The 23,824-nt window shown below is 41.2% G+C and overlaps 1 protein-coding gene across 2 annotated transcripts in view; it reads right to left on the bottom strand.

Moving 5' to 3' along the window:
- Positions 1-23,824, bottom strand: part of PDZRN3 (PDZ domain containing ring finger 3) — a 135,450-nt gene that overhangs the window by 16,796 nt on the left and 94,830 nt on the right. Inside the window, exon 1 of one of the 2 annotated variants that reach the window (XM_064667165.1) lies at positions 13,540-13,827. The exons of the other annotated variant lie outside the window; for it this stretch is intronic. Within the exon in view, the coding sequence (XP_064523235.1) occupies positions 13,540-13,608 (69 nt within the window). The 5' untranslated portion in view covers positions 13,609-13,827. Of the gene's footprint in view, positions 1-13,539; positions 13,828-23,824 lie in introns of those variants that run through there. 2 annotated transcript variants of the gene reach the window in all.

Below are 23,824 nucleotides of genomic sequence, written 5' to 3'. Positions count from 1 at the left end.
ATCTGTTACCATGTTCTTTGGACTGGGACAAGTGTTGGCTGGCACAGAGATAAACTTCAATCTGAGATGCTACTGGCACTGACAGTGAGAGCCCCTGTGGTATCAGTCCTTCTCATCAATTCTTTATTTCACATCATTCATCCCTGGGAGGGTGGGAAGGCCCTGGCACAGGGTTCCCAGAGAAGCTGTGGCTGCCCCATCCCTGGAAGTGTCCAAGGCCAGGTTGGACAGGGCTTGGAGCAACCTGGGCTGGTGGAAGGTGTCCCTGCCCAGGGCAGGGGGTGGGATGAGATGACCTTTAATGTCCCTTCAACCCAAACCATTCTGTGATCAAGGACCATACTTTGCCTATATATCTTTATGAATGATGCCTTACACTGTACTCTTCCCAGTCAGACACTGTGCACTTGATAATCTGTATTATTGTATCCATAACCACCGGTGTGAGTCTCACAGTGGCAATGATTGCTTTCTGCACAGAAAAGTAACATATTTTTTCCAAGGCATAAAAATAATGAATTGCCTTGATTGGACACAGTTACTGTAGCCTCAGGTGCTACTGGTGGCTGCTGCTTTGTCATTTAATCATTTTGTACATGTCTGAAACATGCACTAATGTGGTGACTCTGCCACATTAACTTCTTGAATATGATTGAAAACGCTAAAATACGTGTCCAGATTCTCTCATCTTTACTTGTATCACACTGCCCTTAGTTCACACTGTGCAGTGCCACGTTTAGTCTCATTAAAGTAAGTGGGGCACTGAATGAGTAACATTACTCAGCCAGTAACTAAATTTAGCCCATACTTAACATATTGCCCACAGCAAAAAGCTGGGTGCTAATAAAGAGGGTTAGCTCGAGTGCAGAATAGATTGAAAAGGCTAAATTCCTGCTGAATTACCTCGTGCACATAACACTTCTTAGGCTGTCGTCTTTGGTTTATCTTAGAGGGGTGATGACACCAGGTTTTTTGTTAAGCCAGCTGAGAGTGGAAGGTGTTAGCATTTATGTAACAGAAACACTTGCACAGCACAGCACTGCTCACAGTAACACACAGCATGCAAAGTTTGGCCTGGTCAAATTAAATATCATTAACTCGCCCAATTGAGCAGATTACTTTAAAAGAGTTTGTACAGCTGTAAAATTCAGTTCAGCGTAATGTTTTCTCTGGGAAAAAAGGAAATGCTGATTATGGTTTGAGTTTTACTATTTGCTGCAAATTAAACGTTGCACGTTTTACTGTGTGCATCCCATTTTTTTTTTTTTTTTTTTACAACTAAATGCAACAAGCAATCAAAAGAAAAGAATCTAAATTCCAGTATGTAGCGTTTTTCAGAAATGTGCTCAGAATAACCCCTGAACAGGAAACTATTCATATGAGATGCTTTCTACATCTTTATGGTAAAACCTGGCAAAATCCCGCAAAGGACAGATTTCCAGTTTATTCCCAAAATTACAATGATCTTGGATCACAGTTTAGTACAGGCCTGCATTTTAGTTTAGGTTCCTTAGGGCACTTTATTTATGCAAACCCATGGACTGGCATCCTCTTTGTGCTCTCCTATGTAATTGTTACATAAATAACCATAACTTTAAAGACAGGTTGATGTCACGCAGGGAACAGGCGATAGTTGGACTCTATCATAAATTGTTGCTACAGGAATTATTTCCAAGTAGTTTCCCGACTATGTTTTCTGCTGGCTGATAATGCCATGAAAAAGAAGTGCTGCACAGCCAGGCAGAAGGACACAGAACCAGATTTTAGAACTGGGGAGAAGAGCCAGCTAAATTTTAATATAAACCCTCTCCTCCTGCAAAGGGGACCTTGTGTAGAAAAGGTTTGTGACTTTTGGTTGGTAAATTAATAACTCTAAAAGCAGATCTATATTTGATGTGAATACAATTTTAAATCATGGGTTTGGTAAGATGGCAATGATTACAGTAAAATGAAAGCATAGCTCACTGAACTCCTGTTATTATGGGTTTCTTAACCCACTGCTAAGATATGGCTGGGGATTTTGTCTCTAAAATTAGTAATTCTATGAAAATTGGTAGCACCCACATCATATCAGGCAAACAGTTCTCTGGACAGTGGCTGTCACATGACGAATGGTCTTGGGGTCAGCCCATGGATCCCGTACAAGAGACTGATTCCAAACTCCAGCTGAGTGGAATCCTTTTAGCCCTGCAGGTTCCTGTTGTGAGCAGCAGCCTTGGCCACTGGTGGCTGCTGACCTGTGAGGTGTGGTCAGAACTGCACTAACAGAGTAAGACTTGATGGGCTGCACAGACATCACTATTAACCATTTAGATCATGAATATGGAACGACAGAGGAACATGCAATTATGCAAAAATATGCTTTAAAGTGGTTTACAGCAGGGAATTACACTGTCTGAACCTGGCTCCTAAAAACCTGCAGTAACTGCCACATTATGTGGTAAATACTGAGCAGTGAACAGTTTGTAATTACTTTTTCTCAGTATTTTCCATCCCACCCCACAAATAATACAGTTTTCCATTGAAGGACATGAGGATGGGAGAGCTAAATATTTGGATAATAAAAAGCAGTAATTCTCAAGTCTGCTTATGTATAACAGAGATAAATTGCTTTTTGGTCTAGAAAAAGTAGCAGGTATCGGTATTTTATTTTTAGTAACAGAAAAATCACATGGGAGAAAAATACACTGGGATCATCTCAATGGTTTGATTTCTGGGGTCTGTGTACAGTTAGTATTCGTGGCTAATCCTGAGCCTAGCAAATGAGTGATACTAAGATGTTTGCTTTCTATATTGAAAATTTGTCACAATTGACAAACAATTACTGCCAGTGCTTAAAAGCCAATAAATATATCTGTACAGCCCTGCTTTGTTAAAAAAGGTCCCTTTATATTTGTAGACTTTATTCCTAATGCTGCTGAATTGTGCTCAGCAATTTTTTTCCTTATAGTTACATCTGAAATAACACAGAAAAAAAAAATTCATGCATATGAATGCTTCAGAAGACTGCCAAAAACTACAAATATGCATAATTTCTTAGGAAAATGCCATGTGACAGAGACAATGGGATCTTTCATGGCACAAAAGATGGATAAATTAACTTGTCTGAAATGGTGAAATGCTTAGCTTTTGGACCTTCTTAGTATTGGGAATATACTGAATATGGAGAAAGCTGTAGTTAAACTGCAGTGTCTGGACTTAAAACTGAGCTGAATGGACCCTGATGAAATCTGTGGTGGAGCCAGATAGTAGCTTTAGCCACTGCATGAGACATGGAGATAAATACTCTGAATTAAGGCCAGACAGTAAATAAGGAAGGTATACTTCACTTTTTAAATAGAAACTATGTAATGATTATGAAATAGAATAATATTTATAGTATTTTTAATTTATACTATAAACTGTATGTTATATTCTTCTGCACACAAGCAGGTTGCAGAGAGGATGCCACTAAAATCTACATTGTAAAGGCAATGAGAAATCTATAGATAAACACAGCATAATCCTGTCAGGGAGGTTTGAGTCTCCTGGAAGTTTTCCTTTAATACTTGGAATAAAAATAAAACAGTCACCTGAGCTTGATTTGATGCTCACTAAAGTACCTGGGAGTTTTGCCTTTGCAAAGCCTCAGTTCAGGCTCTGACTGGGAGATGCACCAACAGCAAAGCGAGATGTTAGGGAGCAGAGTGTGCCATTGGCATTCCATTGGCATGGCCAAACTGGGATACTGGGATGGAAAATGCTGTCATGGTCAATTAAGGTACCATGTGATTGTATATTTGTATTTGAGAAAAGGAGATGATGGAAGAAGGTAGAACAGACACAAACCCAAATGGATGGGCCCACCAAACAGATACATGGAAATGGTGTCTTAAACTCTCTCATTAATTGCTATCTCCAGGAAGTAAACAGTGAGAAAAAGAGATAGGAATTATTAAAAAGAAAAAAAAAGAAAATAACCAATATGCTGTATCTGACCCCAAATGGATGCAGCAGATGGACTTCACTGTTGAACCCTAAACATGAGGTGGAACTGCTGAGGAACATCCCATGACAGTTTAGGAGGTGTGAACACAACAAATACAGAGTGATCATACTTTAAGATTCAACTTCTAAGAATGTCAAAGGCTGGAAATGTTTGAGTGCTACCTCAGAGATAAAAGAATATGGGCAGTAGGATGTTGTGGGGTGTAGTGATGGGAAGACCCAAGTGCCTTCTTGAGTCTGTTCTCAAATCTCTCTCAAGTTGGGAACTACATATTAAGTAGCATTTCAGATGCCACAGTAGCCATGGCCACTGGAAAGGGGGAAGGAACAGATCAGTGATGATCTGTGATCAGTGATGTCCTTGTCAACAAGGAGAAAAGGAAAAAAAAACCCAGGAAAAATCCTCATGTCTCTTTAGGCATGTAAAGAATCTGCACTGCCTTGCTAGGACGTGGCTTTCCATACAATTTTCCGGTGCTGCAAGTGTGTAAGGTATTGGATATACAACGGCTCCTCTCAGTGTCAGAGCTGTGTGAGGCATTTGGCATCCTTCCTGTTGACATCTCCCTCTTCCTCTAGTAATTCTGGGTATGTAACAGTGAAATACCTTTTGCAAGGACAGATTTTCTCATGTTTTATACCTTACATATGCGCTATTACCATTACAATTATTCTATATGGAGAGGTTTGGGATCCTCCAGCAATTCCTGAGCCAACTGCCACTGTTTAGATGTTAGATTTCCAGCCAAATCATCCTGAGGTCAGAATTGGCACTGGGCTGGGAGGCTGGAGCCCTCCAGCCTTCATGCTGTGAGGACAAGGCTGGACCTCCTGTGAAATAAATGGGAGTTTGCAGCCAAGACTGGGCTGACAGAATTGTTCTCTGTTACTAGAAAACACACTCCTATTTTTATTTGAGGTATGAGGTGAGATAGTACACGGCTGTGCTATTACATAAATGTCATTTTATCAATAGCTGCTGTTTAATTATTGAGCAAGGTAAGTGATTTACATGTTTTATTTCTCCGTGAGGGTAGAGAAGACGAATTAATTGCCACTTTTTAATGGCAGGCATAAATTAGAGGCTTTCAGGTACATCAAAATATGTCACTTGTTTACAAGGGCAAAATTCCCTCCTGGTTCCCACCAATTCTTACTATGTTTTCCTTCTGAAAATTTTCTGGAAACCCCACTATTGGTTCTTTTTCTTTCCCTGTGACAGCAGAACTTACACACCTGGGTTATTTACACAAGAGAGGTTGTCCTGGAACTTATTCCCATTTTCTCACTTGCAGTGAGAGCAGGAGCACAAGCAGGAGCCTCTGGGAGCCTGGAGAGGGGATGCAGGAGCACCAGGACAGGGCTGTGCTAGGAAGGGACTGGCACAAGGGAATGAGGGGAGGATGCTCAGTGAATGGAGGTGAGGAATTCAGGAAGGAACAAACAGCATCTACAGAAGAAACTAGAAACGTTGCAGTAAAAGAAAATTATTTTCTTCCATCAAGTTAGACTGATTTCTATGAGTTTAATGCCATGAATGTACAGCATTTGTATGCATTGTACATCTTGTTGGCTCTCCTATGCCTCACAAATGTCACAGAGAAAAAACTTTTTTTTGCCTAAGAATGAGTAAGCAGCTTTTCTTTGTAGAAATTCATGCAAATCCTTGGGAAGTGCCCTATAAAAATGCTAGTTCTGTTAGACTACAGACGTCTGTGCTCCATTTAAAACACTCTTTATGGTCTGATTCACTTCTTTAGCAAGTTCTTAAGAAGTCTGCATATTAAGAAAAAGCAGCAGAACTTTAAAGATTTACAGAAGCTAGAGCAGCTAAAAGCCTATTTTCTAAACCCCCTTTTCCTCAGGAATTGGAGAAAGAAGGTTCGAAATATAGGTTAATTCTTCTTGCAGCTCCATTTAATCCCTCTTTTATTTCCCTCATATGTACAGTCTCCCTCTCTTTCAAAAACCCAGAAATACATTGTTTAGTAATAGACTGTTTCCATGTGTGTGCATTTCCCTTCTGCCTTGTGAGCCATCCATGACAAAATAGTTAAGACCAAGGAAAAATTCTTTTACTTAAGAGCACAGAATACATTTGTTCTCTAAACCGTTAACTTGCAAATGGAAAATCTTGGGAGAAAGGCCCTGGAAATAAAGGAATTTTTATTTTGCTTGTAATTAGCACATTTACGTATTAACAAGGCAGCACTAGTACTGTCTGCAGAATACTAAAATGTGCTGCTTTTTCTTGGGTTCTCAGGCTTTGCTCCTGTGGATCACAACTCAAAATAAAGCCACAGGGAATTTTATCGTTTGCTTCAATGAAAACACATTTAGAGCAGTGCTGGGGCTTCTGAGACTCTTGCACTTTCTCTAAAAGCAAAGTTTTCTTGGAGCCCTTTTTTCTTAAATATGTATTAATCACGTTAAATGACTTTACAGCAGGGCAGAAATACTTTTCCATATTTCTGTTTTAAAGCGATCTTTTGTGTATCTGTCCATGGTTTAACAACCCAGGTCCATCTAAAACACAGAAGTTTTCAGGCCTCCCCTTGTAATGACTCTTTCTGCCATTTCAGCAGCTTGACCCAGAGGGAGACAATCAATGGTATCTCTGAGTGAGGTACAAATGACAGCCATAAATAATCATGAATTACTAATGACTATGATTCAGCAAGTGCAATTACCCCATTTCTCACATCCTGTAGCTTTGCCCACCTCTAACACTGCCCTTCCAGCCTGGCACCTCAGGCAATGCTCTTACCCTTCTCACATGTGCTCCTCCCAAGAGGCAAAACCTATCTCTAGGGATTAATTTAGTGCAGCAAATGACAGATTTTTATGAATGAGAACTTGTTAAAAAGCTGTGTATTCTATATCTATGCCTAAAATAACACACCATGACAGTAAACAGCATGAAAAAATTAATCTGTTTAGTTGAGGGTGCAATGTTACATGGATTCAAGGTAAATTGGAGTAACGTAAGAAACCAATTGGTGTACTCAATCAGACCAGAAGTCCCCACAGACAAGCCCCTTTCTCCCACAGTGCCATGAAGAGGGTGCTTTGAGAATGGTCTAAGAGAAAGGCACATTTGGAAGGAACTTTCCCCTCCTGTGGCCTTCCAGCACCTACAGCTCACATAGTTCAGCAGAGCAACATTTAACACCATGCCTCAATTAAAATCAGAGTAGTACAAGGTGGTGCACAGACCAGGCCTTCAAATAATAATTATTTTAGTACCATATCAGACTATGCAAACACACAACAAAAGCCAGTGCTGCCTCTGGAGACGTGCTCCAAGCAAACAGACAAAAGGAATATGGTACAGATGAGAAGATGAAACACAGAACAAGTCAGTGATCTGCCTGAGGTCACACGAAAGCATCTCCTAGACACCGTGTTTAAGGCCACTCTAATTCCCAGCATTCCCATTTCTGCACTGTTGTTCACTGCTTGTAGTTTTCGAGCCATCCTCCCATTCCCTCCTTGTGGGAATGCCCTTCCAACTCAGAGCATTCTGTGATTCTGTCATTCCTCAGAGTAAATGCACATGATCCGTGAAAACGGACAGGCCAAACATGGTTTTACACTGAATGCACAGTTACTCTTTCTGTGAAGAGAACTCTGACTTCCTAGGTGTTCCCAAGGCATCTGATGGATCTGATGGCAGGTTTGAGATATGGCAAGACCTCAGCTAAGGTGCTGTCTCAGTGTAAAGCCAGGAGATATTTCAGCAATTATAAATGAAATGAAATGCCCAGTTCTGCCCAGTTCCTGTGCCAGTGGACAACGTGACCAATCACCCACTGTCTCTGTCCAGGATTATCACTGTAGGGACACAAGGAAGAAAACACTGCCATGATTCTGACCACTTGTATTTTGGATGGTGGCATCTGGCTTTTTGCCCCTGCATTAATAGGAGGTTCTCCTTCAATAATCACTGGCTAAAGTAGTGGATATTGCAGTATGGTTTAAAGTTTATGCTTTAAATATTTGATATTATTTGTTCTGCCCCTCGCCTGTCAAATCCCTGACTTGTTACCAAGTTCAGGAGGGTCAGCTGGATCTGCTCCCATTTACCCACTGAGTCTCTGCAAGGACCAATCCTGGTGTACATGTAACTGTAGAGGTGTTCTGTCGTAGTGAAAATGAAACCTGACCTTTTGTTTCATTATTAATCAACACAACAAAGCACATTTATCAAATCAGCACTTTTTCATTACTCCATATGTTTCTTTTTTCCCAGCCCATGTCTGACATGTGACAGTAAAGCCCAGAGTGATCGTCCCTGGTGCCTTCTCCCTTGTGACTTCTTGCCACCTGCTTCATAGGATTAAACAGATGTATAAGTGTAAAGCGTTACAAAACTCATCCCTTCAATCATTTATCACTTCTAAAAAAATCCAAATAAATCCATGCTATGGCTAAGCATTTTATCTGCCCAATGTAAAGAAGAAAGGCACCATAGATTTTAGGAAGATTATGAAGCAGTAAGATATTTCATGTGCAGAGCAGGTCAAATTATCCATTTATATCACAGGTGACATTAGGCACTTGTTTATGTTCCTTTAATGGCCAAAATATTCCTTTAACTTTACAATAAAGAGCATCTTCCAGAGAAATCCTAACAGAGGCATTGCATTATTCATCATCAAGTGATGAGGAAAATTTCAATTGCCAGTTTCTGGTAAATGTCTAATTAGGAAAGGGGACTTGTGAGCCACAGACAGGTGCCACGATCATTAAAGGGCAGTTTTCTGAAGATTATGAGTCTCCAGTCTGTCAAGCAGAGTTTTTCTACAGCTGAACTAATTTAGCAGCAGAAAACCCTGTCTAGAACAAAGCCCTTGGAATTAACATCTTGTTTAAGCAAACACATACCTACTTTGAAGTAAGTGTGATAGGTCCACAACTGTTATTGAGGTCAAGTTCAATGGTAGTGAAGTGACAGAACTTCAACACTAGTCTTAATTTCAGCTGCAGTACAGGCTGCACATACAGAGCACTTGAAGCCATACACTGTATTTCAAGTAGAGCAGTTTCCTATAATTGGCACAACCACTTTGGTCTTAACATGGAAAACTACTGAAATGTAGAGCAACTAATTCTCTGGCTGCCCAATTAAATTTGAGGGTGTGAAAAGCATACGTACAGAGGCAATTATTTCTGTTTTCCAAATCTTAGAGTTTTGATTAGAATTTTTTTTTTTTTTCCTGAGCTGAATGTTTATTTTGGCAAGCTTCATTTTGGCCCTGATTTAGGATAACATCATTGCTCAGTAGGTTTAAGTCTAGTTAGACTGTTTCCTTGAATCAGACTTTCTTAACGATTGATTGCTTTAGTCTTGTTTTTGCAAGTCTGAACATGTGATTGGAATTCTAATGGAGAAATGAACTGCATGGGTGATCAGCTCAGTGCAACTGGTTTTTGTGTGAGTTCTGCTGGAGAACTGGCTCCTTGCAAGTGATGCTGCTGGAAGCTGCCAGTGGAACACAGCGTTGGTTTGTTCCTCATCACCACTGACCTCTCATTAGCACAGCAATTTGTATCTGACCTTGGTGCTTATATAACCTTGGCCACGTCACATCCCAGTCTAGTTTAAAAGACAGATCCAGCCTGCCCACTATTGTTTTTACCAGCACTGTCATTTTTACTTGTCCCAGGGTTGTGCCAGGCCAAGAACATGTGAGAGGCTTTCAAGTTACCGAAATGCTAAAAGGTCACTGCAACAACTGTTTATTTATATATGAACTTTAGTATTTGTGAAAGATGCCAGCTCAACAATCACAGAGCAGGAATCTTCTGACCTCGGCTCATCTGAACCAAGGGCAGTGGCAACATGAGCTTGTTTCCTGCCAGCATTTCTGTCCTTATTCTGGAGGGACAGCCTGGAGGAAGGGATTAGTCTCCACACTCACTTATTGCATGGTTTCTGAGCTGGAAGTGCCAGTTTTGATGGGTTGTTTATATGACATCTTCCCAGTGTGAGAACTGGATGAACTCCATCATCTCGAATCCCAGGAAAAAGCTCTGAGTGTTGCCCACGCAGTTTAGAGTCATCTGTGATTTAAAATTCTATGTTTGTATCCTTGGAAATTCTTCTAGGGGAAGGTGTCCCTGACCATAGCAGAGGGTTGGAACGAGATGATCTTTAAGGTCCCTTCCAACCCAAACCATTCTGTGATAATTCTATAAAATACTGTGTTCATTTAGGAAATTATTTTGCTGTGTGCTTTCCTCCCAAAGTATGTGTAGCATGTGCTTAATGCGAAATAGGTACTGAGAAAGTTACTTAAATTGAGAGCTTAAAAATTTTTTTTAGTTTATTTTACAAACACAAGAACTTTATCTCAGATGACTCAATCTTCTTATTTCTGCAAGTAAGTTTCCTCTAATGGAAGTTACTTTTGGGTCCCCTTGGAATTTTCCTACAAAGGGAAAAGCCCTTATTTCTGTTATTGTTTGTGTAGAAGCTGATGACATTGAGAAAAGCACGTTGGAAAACTGGTGTGAAACATCCTCCCAATTTTTTTCCTTTCCCCTTCTCCCTCTGTTTTCACAATCTTTAAAATGTTCTGAAGAAGATTTCCATTTAACCCGAAACCCAAAATCCAGTAGCATATAATTACTGCATTTCCTACGCTGCATGCAGCCAGGAAGTAAACCTGGGATACACCTAAGACAGGATACACATCCCGAGTGTGCCAGGAGCACACTGTGTTCTGCATCAGGATTCCAAGCTGCCACAGTCCCCTTTGTATTTGTACCACAAAGCATTGATATGCACAGCTACAACAGCCTTTAATGACGAGGTGTCTTAATTTGGTTTTTATTATGTGATTAAAGGTACAATAAGGTAAGTGCTCAACAAGAGGGAAGACCATTGTTCTGCATCATTAAGCTCACAGCAGCCCAAAAAGAAATTGTAGGCAATGTGCCAAAGCCCTTAATGAAGAGGATCTCTTTAAATTATCTATGGATGAGGAAAGGATAAAGCCTGAGCCCTGGTATATTTGATCCTCTTTGTGCTCACTGTTAGGAGGACTTACAGAGCCAGCCCTACTGGACCTTCTGGAATTGTAATTTTTTTGAAGCATTAATTTCCCAGCCACACTAAAGCTCTTGGAATAATAGAGAAAGTGAAATTATGTACTATTATTAATTCTTTCAAGTGTTTTCTGAATTCCTATATCTTGGAGTCAAGAACTTTTAAACAAAAAGTCTAAGGGGATTTATTTGTAATAATGCTCAATATTCCCTAAAACCAAGTTATGCAAATTTTGTCTAACTTAGACTTCTTAAATGGCAATGTCATCTTATCACATGATATTAGGGTTACATGGATGACAAAAAATAAAAGGAGGCACTGTAAGAGGCATTTTCTACTGTTGGCATATTTTAAAAGTTCTATATTCTGTAATTTTAAATGACAATGATCCTTCATCTCCCTCACTGTTAAATTTTAAGTGATTGCTCCGATATGTAGGTTACATGAGGACATATATTTATAGTTACAGTGACATATAATTATCTGGATGTGCTCCATAAGCTATAGAATTCCCTCCCTCCTATCTTGTGAAACAGGGAAATCAAAGTAGTCCTGTTAAAATAATTTTGCACAGTTATTTATATTTTAGAATAATCAGGGATTATAGTCTTAAATAATTCAAGTTTTACTATGTTGGAAATCCCAGTTTTACAGGATTACATGCACCTTTCACTTCTGTAGGAACTAAGGGTATTCCAACAGTGGTTCCCTGAGGACTTCCATCCTTGAAGTCAATCAGAAATCAACCTGCACAGTGCCCAGCGCTCCTAAGTCCAAACTCCTGCCAGGGATCTGCACCTGCAGCCAGCACCGGATAGCTCAGACATCTCAGATATCAGGGGGACTGTTCCTAGGATTGATTTAAGGACATGCATTTAAAGAATGCTGTCCTGCATCTGTCGGGAGATGTCAGTAAGTTGCAAAGGTTCTCTGTCACCTTTCTTTCACAACAAAAATTGGGCAAGTTTCCTAAACAATCACAACGTTCAGAATCTGTTGCTGTCTCACTTTGTCCTGATTGTTGCACTTCTGAATGTGACTCACTGGTAGTCCTCAAACCCAGACTGCACCAAAACTTGGTGACTTTGGGGGATAAGGAATTATTAACACAACCACTGCTTGATCTGAGTGGAGGATTCACACAAACCACCCCTGGCCCCAGGTGTGCTGCTGCAGCATCTGGGACCAGTGCTCAGCACAGAACAGGGGCCAAGAAATCTGATTACGTTCCTCTAAAATTCTTCCCACTATCACATGCACAGCAGCTTAGTGGAAGTGTGCTGGTATAAATAGAAATGACAGTCAACATGTCTTTCTATTTGCTCCCACAAGTTTTTTTTATTCCACCAGGCGTCAGCGTCCCCTGGGCGAGCGAGCGAGAATTAGATCAGAACTATGTGGTTAAAATTTAATCACTTCCCTACCAGCATAACATACAGACCACATCTTTTATTCACTTTGTTGTCAGTGCCATCAGTATCTGGGATCAGCTGCAGGTGGGAAGGCAGCAGGACACGGGATTGCTGAGCAATTCCCTCTGCCGGCAGCGTGGGACACGGCATCCCTGGGAATGTCACCCAGCAATTGTCACTTACTCTAAACCACCTCAGGAATTGCAAGGGGGTAGAAGTACAGCTCAAAGGACCTGGGTAGTTTCTGTTCATCCAGAGCTCTTGTACAGACAACCCACTTCAGCTTTTCAGTGTTAACTAGGAGTATACAAGCCTATTTCCAAAGATTCATATTCTGCAGGAATACATCCTGAAACACCTGGCCATGGCTTTGCATGGTTCCATCCCACTTTCTCAGTCCAAATCATACTTGAGATGTGCCAGAGTAAGACATTTCAGAGGCAGGCAGAAGGAAAAGCAGAAACAACAGCTTTGTGATAGAGGTTGATGTGTTATTACATTTATAGAAAACTTCTCAGAAGCTTAATATGACTAATTTGGTGTGTAAGGGTCTGTAGGGCAGTAGTTTTAACCAGCTGTCAAATTTAAGTGTCTGTTAACTCGTAATTTTACACACCAAGGTGCAAAACCCACAACAACTAGACTTAAACTGACAGGAACAAGCACTTACAGACCAGACTAAGCATTAGTGAATGCACTGCACGGAAACAAGTGGCTGCAGGTACTTATAAACAGGTACAAAACATTCCCTGTGCATCTTTCCTAACTTGTGTAAACAGTGTGTGACCACAGCACGATCCTTGTCAAGAAATTTTACCTAATATACACTGGAGAAATGAGCAAGAGTCTTGTTTTGTGATGAAAGTTTTGTAAAAAGTTTGATGTATAACAGCTTCGTTTAAATATTTGATGCTCTGCAAGTGTAAATGGGAAGGTACATCCTAAAAAATAATCATTATCACACACACATCAAATAAGGCAAACCCCCTCTCATTTCCACTTTCACCAGCAGTTTTTGGTATTCCAGCTTCCCTGCCAACAACAGCGCTCACAAGCCTAAAAGAGAAACGAAATGTAGCTCTTTACCTGACAAACTTCATACAGCAACTTGTACTGCTCTTCCTGCTTCTGCAGAGTGCACAAACTGCATCCCATGTTTAAATTAAAAGTGGCAGAAACACTCCTCCCGCTGGCCCCGGGCGGTGTCTGTCAGCCGGCACACATCAGGTATCCTCGGGACCCCCAGGTGAGGCGGCCGGACCCCAGCACGGCTCGGGGGTGTCGCTCCGGGGGCTGCAGAGCTCTCCTGCTTTGCTCTCTCCTCCTTCCCCGGCAGCTCCTGCATCCCCTGCTCCCTCCCTCTGCCGCACTCCGCGCCCAGGCACACGCTATATAGTGCCACTCATGCATATTAATCAGCCCTCATTGACTATTCATAACAGACAGTGATACAGGAGCCATAATTGCCAGCTATGACAGCTGAAATTTCTCTAATTAACAGGCAAGTGCTTCAGTAGCAGGCGTAATAAAGGACACTAACAATTTTGTAAACCATTTTGTAGCAATTACAAATAAACACGGCTACGTCTTGCTACAGTCCCCCAGGATAATTCTCACCATATTTAAGCAGGGTAGAACTGCAGTTGAAATGGAAGGAACAACGAGATGAATGCCATGGCACAAAACTCAGCCGTGGCAAAGTTGAAAATGCTCAGTGGAATTTATTTCCCTCTCGGATTGTGGTGCTGTCTGTGAGCCTCGGTTTTACAGCAGGAGCTGATTGAACTGGGCATTTAACAAACACAAAAGAGAAAGGCATCTCTGTCCCTGAAAGCCTATATACAGCCTTAGGACCTGGCTATAAAGCAAAGAAGATATAGGAGAATATATGTGGATTTAGGAAAAAAACAAACAAATAACAAAAAAGAATGCTTTGTATTAATATAGATTAGCTTTAGATTAATATGTATTTCCAAGTGAAAAATGGCCATCTATGCTCCTGACTGTCATTGTGTATTTGAACAGTGTAAATGACAGGTTCACATATTCTTTGCTATATTAAAAATATAAACTTTATGAGATTATAAAAATACATACAATAAAATAAGCATGGCATTTATGGCCGCTCAGCATTTGAGTGCTTAGATCCACATTAAACCTGTGCCTTAGATGTAAAGGATAAAACATCAGTGAACTGCCCAATGAGCTAGAAAAGTACTCCTAAGTCACAGGCTTTATGGATATTTTCCAGTCTGTGGGAAACACTGCCCTGCGTTATGAGTGTGGATTGACCATAATTTTCCCAGTTGTTTAGGCATTCAGAGGGTGTGCAATTTTATAACCTTATTTCCATTCATTCTGCTATAAAGAAAATGACAGAATAGTCAGGAATGAGACCAAAGGTGCCATTCCAACCCAGGCAGAGTCTGGATCTTGTGCTATGGTTTCCCAACTGGTTTCTGAGCATTTGCTTAGTGAGTTTCTGTGGATCACAATGGAAATTGTTGTGCAAGAATCATCTTTTCTGTCCCAACTCTGTACACAGGTGCTTGCTGTAGGTATCTTGTAGGATACTCAGCTCTTACTACTTTTGTACTGACCCACAGTGTGCATTAAAATGTAAAGTTACTGCAGTAATCTCCAGAGGTCCCTTCCAACTCCATCCATGATTGAAATCCCTGCCAAACTCCTGAAATGAAAGCAGGCAGGGACTCCATCCCTGTGCTGTGACCGTGGTGTGTCCCCGATGTGTCTCCACTGCTGTGATGGTGGCAGAACTTGCAAGTTTAGAGCAAGGCAGAGGTAGTCTGGACCTTAGCCCTGCTCTCTAGGCTGAGGAATGATTCAGGCTATCCCTGGTTAGATATGCCAGTCACATACTACGGCTTTTCCAAAGTTGGTTGACAGCCAGTGACTGTGGATCTTGAACAACTGGAAAAGTTTTTGTATGAGGGAACTAGTGTTCCCTAAGAGCAGAAAAAAGATGACAATGATAACTGAATTAAATTAAAAAAAAGACTCTATGGAAATTGTAAAAAAGTTTATGGCTTTGATTAGATAATTTTTTGGTTATGTAATTTAATTAAGCAACTTAAGGTAAAACTTCCAAAGATGTTGTCCATGATTTTTTTTTTTTTTTAAATGCAATTAAGTTTCTTCTTGAATACTAGATGCTATTTAAATGTCATTGTTCTACTCAGGTGGCTGAGGTCAGTCAGGAATTTTTTTTTTTAGGAAGAGCACGCAGCTGGGTCTGCTTAGAAAGAAACCAGAAACATGCAGGATATTTAATTTCCATTTTCATCGGAAACGCACCTATTTGTTATTTCCCTATAGCAACATGATAGACTGCATGAGATAATGTTTCATCCGATTCCAAGAGATAATCCCTAAATCAGGCCAGGAGAGCAAGCCCAGCAGAAGGCTTGTTTTGATGTACATGTGGAGGGTCCCATAAATGTGATGTTTCGGATTCTTCAGCTGACACAGCCCCAGCGTGGTGCTCAGCAGCAAAGCCTGGCTCAGTGGGGCTGGTGGTTTTGTGGAACTGTTGCTCTGGTGAATAAACTGCTCTGGCAGCCAGGCCAGTGCTCATCTCACTGGAGATGGTTTCCATTATTGAAACCTAATTCTTATTTCCCTATTCATCTCACAGGCAAAAATGGTAGCACTGCCTCAGGTTAACAGAGACCAGTTTTCACAGTATTTTGCCAAACTTTAAACATTTGGGCTGCAAACTCGTGTTCTGGGCATTGTCCAGTGCTGATTTTTGCCTTTAATGGTATGTTTGAGGCCAAGTGTTTCAGTCATTTCCAAGAGTAAGATTACAGGGAAAAAAAAAATGTTGTTTGCCCATGTTAAGAAATTCTGGATATGTTTTCTTTGAGAGGGTTTTAGTATCAACATAATATGAAACAAGAATTTGAAGTTTGGCACTGGGATGCTTTGCGTTGTCCCTGTGAAATCTGCTAAATTTGGTCAGCCTCTAAGCTGCTGCAGTTTGCATGTTCTCAGCACAAACTTGGTGCAAGTTTTCAGTTTTAATTCCTACGAGGCTTCTTCCGTGATAAATGAGTTCAGTGGGTGATGCCAGAAGGTCTGATGAGGCCAGCTCTGTTCTCTAATTGCTTTTTGTGAGGTTGAAGGACTGATATCAAGAACAAAGAGATGTTCTCAGTGCTGCTCACTGCTGGACCCAGACAGGCAGGAAGAGCCACGGGAGCTGCCCGGGATGGGGTGGATGCTAACTGTGAGACTACACTTGTTCTATAACACATATATTAAGACAAGCCTGGTGCCCTACAGGAACCCTCCTCAGTGCCTGCTGTACCTGGTGCAGGTTAACTGGCTTCCTTTGGTGCGTCCAGATAAGGCAGCTCGTTACGGGATCTGTCATCGGCGTTAACAACGTGTCATGTGTGGTCTCGCCCGTGTGCCACAGATAATGAGCTTAACAAAATGTACGGGAGTGGATGGCTTATATCACGTGTAATGTGAATGTCAGAGTGGTCCCAGCAGAATCTGAGCAATCCAGGCTGAATGGGAAGTCAGCGAGCCAGCTGACTGGGAACAATGGGAAATAGCCTTTGAATACACAAGGTGCCAGCAAGAGCTTTCATTAGCATTTATCTAGATTACTCGCTCCCCCACTGGCTGCATGTGACCAAGTCTGCAAAATCCCTTTTACCGAGATACCTGGCTAGACAATCAGACATTTGCTTTTGTGTCCAAAAGCTAATTCCAAAGCTGGGAAGCAGCCAGACTGCACGGGCCACCACAACCGGGAGGGTGCTGCTCTCACCCCTGGGAAGCTGGAGGTCCTGGACAGAGGATGGGTGACAGTGAGGAAAGAATCCTGCCACAGACCACAGGCTGGTTTTGCTTTTTCCATCTGTCTTAGTTGCAATTTACAATCTCTCAGCTTGCAACTACAAACCTAATATGAATTTTGAGGTTTAAATGTTTGATTTATTCCATGATTAAGCCTGCCAGGTGCTGGCAGGTAAGGGGGGGAATCCACGGGAGACCGACGCACTTCAAGTGTCCTGCCCGTCTGCACGGGATGGTGAACCAGAATAAAGAGGGGAATAAAGCACTCATGAGGGACCTGCACCCTGCAGGGGATCATTATTAGGGAACTCAAAGGCTAAAAAGCACTCGCTGCCAGCTTTTCAAGGCTGGGGGCTGACGCTGCCAAGGGTTGGCTCTCGGACAGCAGTTCCCACCAGCAAGAATAAACTCGTGTCCTTTGTGTGAGGAGCAGATGGCTCACAGCTCCTGCACAGACCTGGCCAAACACCAACCCCTCGGTGCTGGGAGTTCCTGGTGCTGGACAGGCTCCTGTGATACCCCTGATGGCTTGGCATTGTTTGTTTTGTTTCTTTAAATGCAAGCTGGCTTTCCTAGTACGTAGTCACTATTTGACATCATATTTTTGTACATATCCTTAGCAGGTTCTGTTCAAACAAATGATCCCTATTTAAGCAGCGCGAAATGGGAAATGTTTGCTTAATGTATCAATACTTTAATTACTTTTCTTGTTTTTACAAATATTTAAGACTTGTGAGAAACAAAAGCTAGGAAGGAGAACAGCTGTGACTTTATAAATAATTCTTGCATTGGTGTGTAAAATAAACAGAAGTCAGGGAACTGTACAGAATATGGTTACATAGAGTGGTGCAAAAGAAAACTGTGTTACACAACTGTATTTTAAAGTTAAATATCTGGGATTTTTCAAAGTGTGTGAAGATGCTTTTTAATTATAGCCATTGGGTTGCCTCTACTAAAGCTCGAGTGCCTCTGTTGGGAATGTGTTCACAGTGAGTTCTGTTTCCCTGTGTTTGTTTGCAAATGTTCAATAATACAACCCACTGATAGCTCTGAAGCATCGGGTTCTTAATAACACATGTAATTAGTGTGGATCTAATTTAAAAATACCCTTCTGAAAAGTCCTTTGTTTAATATGTGAAACCAAACCAGGATTTTCTATAGCATTGTGCAGGCACAATAATTAAATACATACTCTAAATATAACAGCAAAAAGATCTCAGTTCTGGTGGTTTTTTTTTTTTGCATGTGGGCATAGCAATCTGCCTATGCATTGGAAGCTTCAAGACTGAGCCAAAATATTTAAACTAAAACATACCACAAGGGAGGATGTGAAAGCAAATGTAAAACTTTGGCTTTATTCCCATCAGTTAATGTCTAAGTCTTGAGATCCTTATTTGCTCCACTTAGCATCTCTGAAAGAGTTCCAATCCTCAGAAGTGACTTAAATGAAATGATACTTATTGTTAAACTGCCGAAGGAACTGTTCTGTCCTCGAAGCTCTTTAAGGAGTCTGGTGTCTCTTTAATTTATGCCACTTGAGAAAGACAGTGATATTTCAGGAGCATCAGAGCACCACCACTGCAAGGCCAGCAGACAGGAGAAAGCTATTGTGTTAATTCAGTCTTTCATGAAGCAGAACGATGAGGTCAGAATAGGGTAAATAACTGTTTAATATGCCACTGAGACCTTCTGATGGGGAGAATCAGGATGCTGAGAGCTGACCTGTGGACCACGAAACTCCTCCTCCCGTGGGCTGCCCCTCTGGGTGTTGATTACAGCAGTGCCAAGAGGTCCTGGTCAAAGATGAAGACAAAAGGTGATCCCTGAACCTGAGGATGCACACGCTGGGTTTTACAGCGATGACACTGTGATGGAAGTGGGGGAAAGAGGGTTTTAGCTGCTGAGGCCAGAGAATGAACTAATCAAGAAGGGAGTGCTCTTTCACCTGAGCATCACCACCTCCAAAGCCCCATCTGCCAGCTGCGACACACCAAGCCCAGCAATGCCCAACCGAGGGACCTGGGGCCACATCACACTCTTTAGCCCTTTAGCTCAAATCCCTGGCTGTCCTCATCCATTTTCCTGTTTGTGACACAATGCAGGCAGCCACTGCAAACCACAAAACCAAAAGTACGGAAGACTAGCAAGGAAATGAGAAAATTGATTATAGGCTGGATTTGTGCTCTAAAAGCTCCTTCCAAGGCAGCTGAAACCTCAGCTGAAACCTCAGCTGCCTCACAAAAAAAGCATCTTTGACTTCCTGGTTTTGATGCTGGAACAGCCAGGCTCATGTCTGTAAATTTTACAGGTTATTTGACTGGACAGCTTCTATTTAAGAAGAATGACAAATTTCAGTTTGCACAAATAATCAGTTTCTACATGGTAAAAGTGCTGTGGTAATTGTTAGCAGCTACAAGAATATACAATAGCAAACTAAGAACATTTAAAGGAAGAAAGTGGATAATGAAAGCACGGGACTCTGGAGTTAAATCTTAGTTATACACTTGTCTTTATGAGGCTCACATGCTCTCAAATCTAAAATTACTTACAGAGCATCAATCCCCATTTTGATTTTGCTCTTAAATATCAATTTAGAGGGACAGTATTGGTAAGCAAAGGCTGCTCTGAGTGATGGTTCATTTCAAAATTAGAATGTTTTCTGTAAAAGTGATAATACACTTCTAATAATCTCAGAGCAGCAAAATGACTAGGTGTACTTGAATGCTGCATAAAAACTATTGACATAATACTTAATCTTTAAAACTGATAGACATGTGCCAAAAAGCTAATAAAGTTCATTCTAACACAAACGAGCGAGTAAAATAGTATATCATAGTCTGTGATAGCTTTGGCTCCTGATCATATAACTGTAGCCCAGGGACAAAGAAAATTGAAGTGATTTAGAAAGGTGCCCAGTAGGATATATCTGATATTAGGCAGTTTGCTGAAGCAAAACAGTAATGTCAGAGAGATACAAAGGTGTAAAATCCATTTGACTGTGTCCAAATGCTTCTAGTCTCTGACCTTAATGTGTCCAGATGAACTCCCCTTAGGGTCAGCTGAATAATGCTTAATAATCTATGGCCAGAAACTGCCAAGACCTGCTAAGGATCACACTCTTCACTCACTTCTGTATTTTAGCTACTGTATTCATATTAAGAATTCTAAGCCCTTTCTATTTGAAAAGGTATTAAACTTTCATTTCTCAGTTTTTACTACTCCACACTTGACTGGAAACAGAGCAAAACAGGAATGCCATCTATGGTTCATTAGGTTTTATATTAACCATCTGATGAATAGGGTAAGTGGGAATATTAAGTATTAATGGCAAATGGCAGTCAAAATGAAAGGAGTTGCTTATATGTTTGCCTTTGTCTTCCTTTCTAGGTTCAGGTGGACAGTGAGGGATCTGATTGCTAATTCTCAGCTAGAGCTCCTATGCAGGAAAGACCCAGGAGATGAGCAGACCTTGAATGAAATGGGACTCGAGCCTTTTAGGAACAAAGGAAATGTAAGTGTTCATTTCTGCCTTTGAAGCTGGGAAAGATGTATTTCCACTGAAGGAGACTGGCATTAGCTCCAGAGCTGGTCTGTGTGATTAATTCCACAGTGGGCACACAGAGGGGACAGCAGTGACCGCAGGACCCTGCTGGGAACGTGCAGCTGCTGTTGTCTCTGCTGCAGCAAAATGTAAAAAGTACATCAGGTGTGAGGGGTAGGAGAGGAGAAACAGGGGGACATGGGGACTCTGAGTGGTTTGCAATCCCAGAGCCAGGCTGTGCCTGTGCTGTGAATTCGCCTGTGCTCTCCCATGATGTAATTTTGAAACTCCAGGAGGATACAGGAGGTGGCTCAGGTCCCACCAGTGCTCTGGTGTCCAGGTTTCTGTTGTTTAGTATGTGACATACACTGACAATATGGAATCATATTTGGTTTCCATTTATGCTCTTTACAATACAATCTCAGCAGCCTCTGGAATTGCAGCGATGCTGGTTCATCTCGTTTCATTATAAAATCAATCCTTTTGCAATAACATTGATTGGATAAAAGACATTCTAAGGCATTAATCCCCCTTAAGAAGGACACTTTTCATGCCTTACTTAGCTCATCTTTAACACAAATTCTAGTTCAATGAGTAAAGTCACAGGATCACAGCTTGGAAAAGACCTCTAAGATCCTCAAATCCAACTGTTAGCAGCTGTTGGAGGGCACACAACTCCCAGCTTTGTTCCTTTTCCAGGTCACATTTCCCAGCTTTATCCTCAATGGCAATGGAAGTGATTGCCACCTGTTATTAGCACTGTATTTTTGGGAATCCCTGTGAATCAATGGGAGGTGACATGTTTACCTTAATGAAAAAAGTAAATTAGCTACACAGGTTATTGCATTGGCTGAGTGCATCGAGTTATCATGTAGCTGTAATTCCTCTGCAATTTCTTCCCTCAAAATACACATTCTAATAACCAGTATTGATCAAGTAGCATTGAAATGAATACACAAATACACTTGATAAAAGAAATGTCAAAGTGCACAGGCAATCAGACACTGTGATGAACACCAATAATAACCCAGAAAGGATTATTCCTATCTGAAGGCACATTCACCCACTAATTTTGTCACTTCTAGTGAAGTCCCAGAGTTGTAGGTTTTTTCCCTGTCCAGGAACTGCATTCCAGTTTTCCTGCAGACTTGTGTTTTTCTGCATTTCTCTGCAGGAATGGACCGATGTGCTTCATAAGAATTTTACAGGCAGAATGTAACTTACAAGACAATTATTAATTAATGAGATTTTCTGGTAATACACAAAATAAGTGGGTTTTGTTCTTCCAAAGTTATACTACGTGTCCAGAATTTTTGTCCTGATGGCTGACTGCAGCATGGCACTGGGACGCAGAACTTGAAGGTTTGTATGATTTATGGTGTTTGCAGCTTATTTTAAATTTTTATGTTTTGAGTCGTGGGTTGTCTATTTTGGGATATCAGTTGTAGATGAGAAAAAAGATTTCATTGGCATTTCTTATTCCCTGTCTATCCTTGTTCTCCTCTGTGGTTCCCCCAAACAAGGGGGCTGTTGCAGTGCTGTGCTTTCTATCCAAATTATTTTTGTCTGTTGTGACTATGGTGATGTTAGAAAACTCAGATTTTGTTTTGGATAGTGCAATGAATGAATGTACTGGATTGCATGTAAATGTCTAGAGGCACAATCAGTTCATGGCTGGAGGGGAAGAGACTCAAGATTTCTGAGAAATACACCTATGAGAACATTAATTAACTCACAGATAAAGCCCAGACGATGGGGGTGCCTACTTAAGATACTAGATTGGTTGCCAGTATGACAATCAACACAATTTTCTGTCCTACTTAAATTTTTTTTCTGTTTATTGGCTGTAGTTAGAATGTTATAAACCACCAGGCATGTATCCTTAAGTCTTTGAAATTCAAGTTGCTGTCTGTTTTCTTTGAGTTTCATGTTCTTAGCGGAGGAGAGAAATCACAATAATTACAGCCTAAAATAGTCTCATTTCATGGTGTGGCTAACAAGTGAAACTACAAGTAATGATGTAATCTAACATGTCAAAAATGAAAGTGAAAAGAGGAGACAGAAGGCAGGATGGAGCCAAGGGATGCGATGTGCCATGTCATCTTCTAATTAACTAACTGATCCTTTAAACTGTCAAAATCAGTGAGGAACTCCATGGCCCAGTGTCTTATTAATATTCATCCTGGGCCACGAGGAGCTGTGATTCCAGTCCCAGTGGTTATAGTTAAACATCAGAACAAAAAGCCAGGCCATGCAGGGCTGTGGGAGCAGAACATTGACAGGGAAATGAAGGCAAGGCCACCCTGCTCCCCAAACCTCTGCTGGGGGAACTCTCCGGGGATCCATATTGATTTCTGAATTATTAGGGGGGCTGTATATTGAAAAAAAAACAATTATTTTTCTCCTTCCTACGAGCTGCCACACTGTTAATCACATTAAGCTCCACGTTGTCAAAGGAGGGGAAGATGCATGGAACCTTTAGCAATATGAGCCCATTTTTAATTTGGCACACCAGAGGAATAGGCAGTTAATAAACCCCTGTCTTTGGGAGGACTGAGGGAATTCATTCTGCCACGCAGGACGCAATTCAGGATTGTTTTTGTAGAAATCTGGGGCCCACAAGAAAAATAATCTTCCATAATCTTCTTATAATGCAATTATTCTCTTACATTTCAGCCTGCCAGTCTCTTCCTACTCCCACTAAGCAGTTTCCTGAACCTTGAAGTCTAAGGGAGCAGCTGACATTTGGTTTCCCCATTCATTTTCTGTTTAATTCTTCATGGCAGGGCAATGCTTTAAAAAATATAATAAAAATCCTCTCTGCTCTGTATTACACATTCTATTTTGGGGCCCAGTACAGATCTGCCATGGACAGGGATGTGCCTGTGTGCAGTAGAAGGTGGGGATGAGGAGGTAATTCAGCATCCTCTGAACTCAAAGGGAGTTTTGACATCAGCCTTGTATAAGTAATTTTAAGCCCAGACTATTTTTAGGGCAGTT

This window comes from Pseudopipra pipra, chromosome 11 (assembly GCF_036250125.1).
Source record: "Pseudopipra pipra isolate bDixPip1 chromosome 11, bDixPip1.hap1, whole genome shotgun sequence".
Taxonomy (NCBI): Eukaryota; Metazoa; Chordata; class Aves; order Passeriformes; family Pipridae; genus Pseudopipra; species Pseudopipra pipra.
This window is presented reverse-complemented; position numbering and strand designations above follow the sequence as displayed.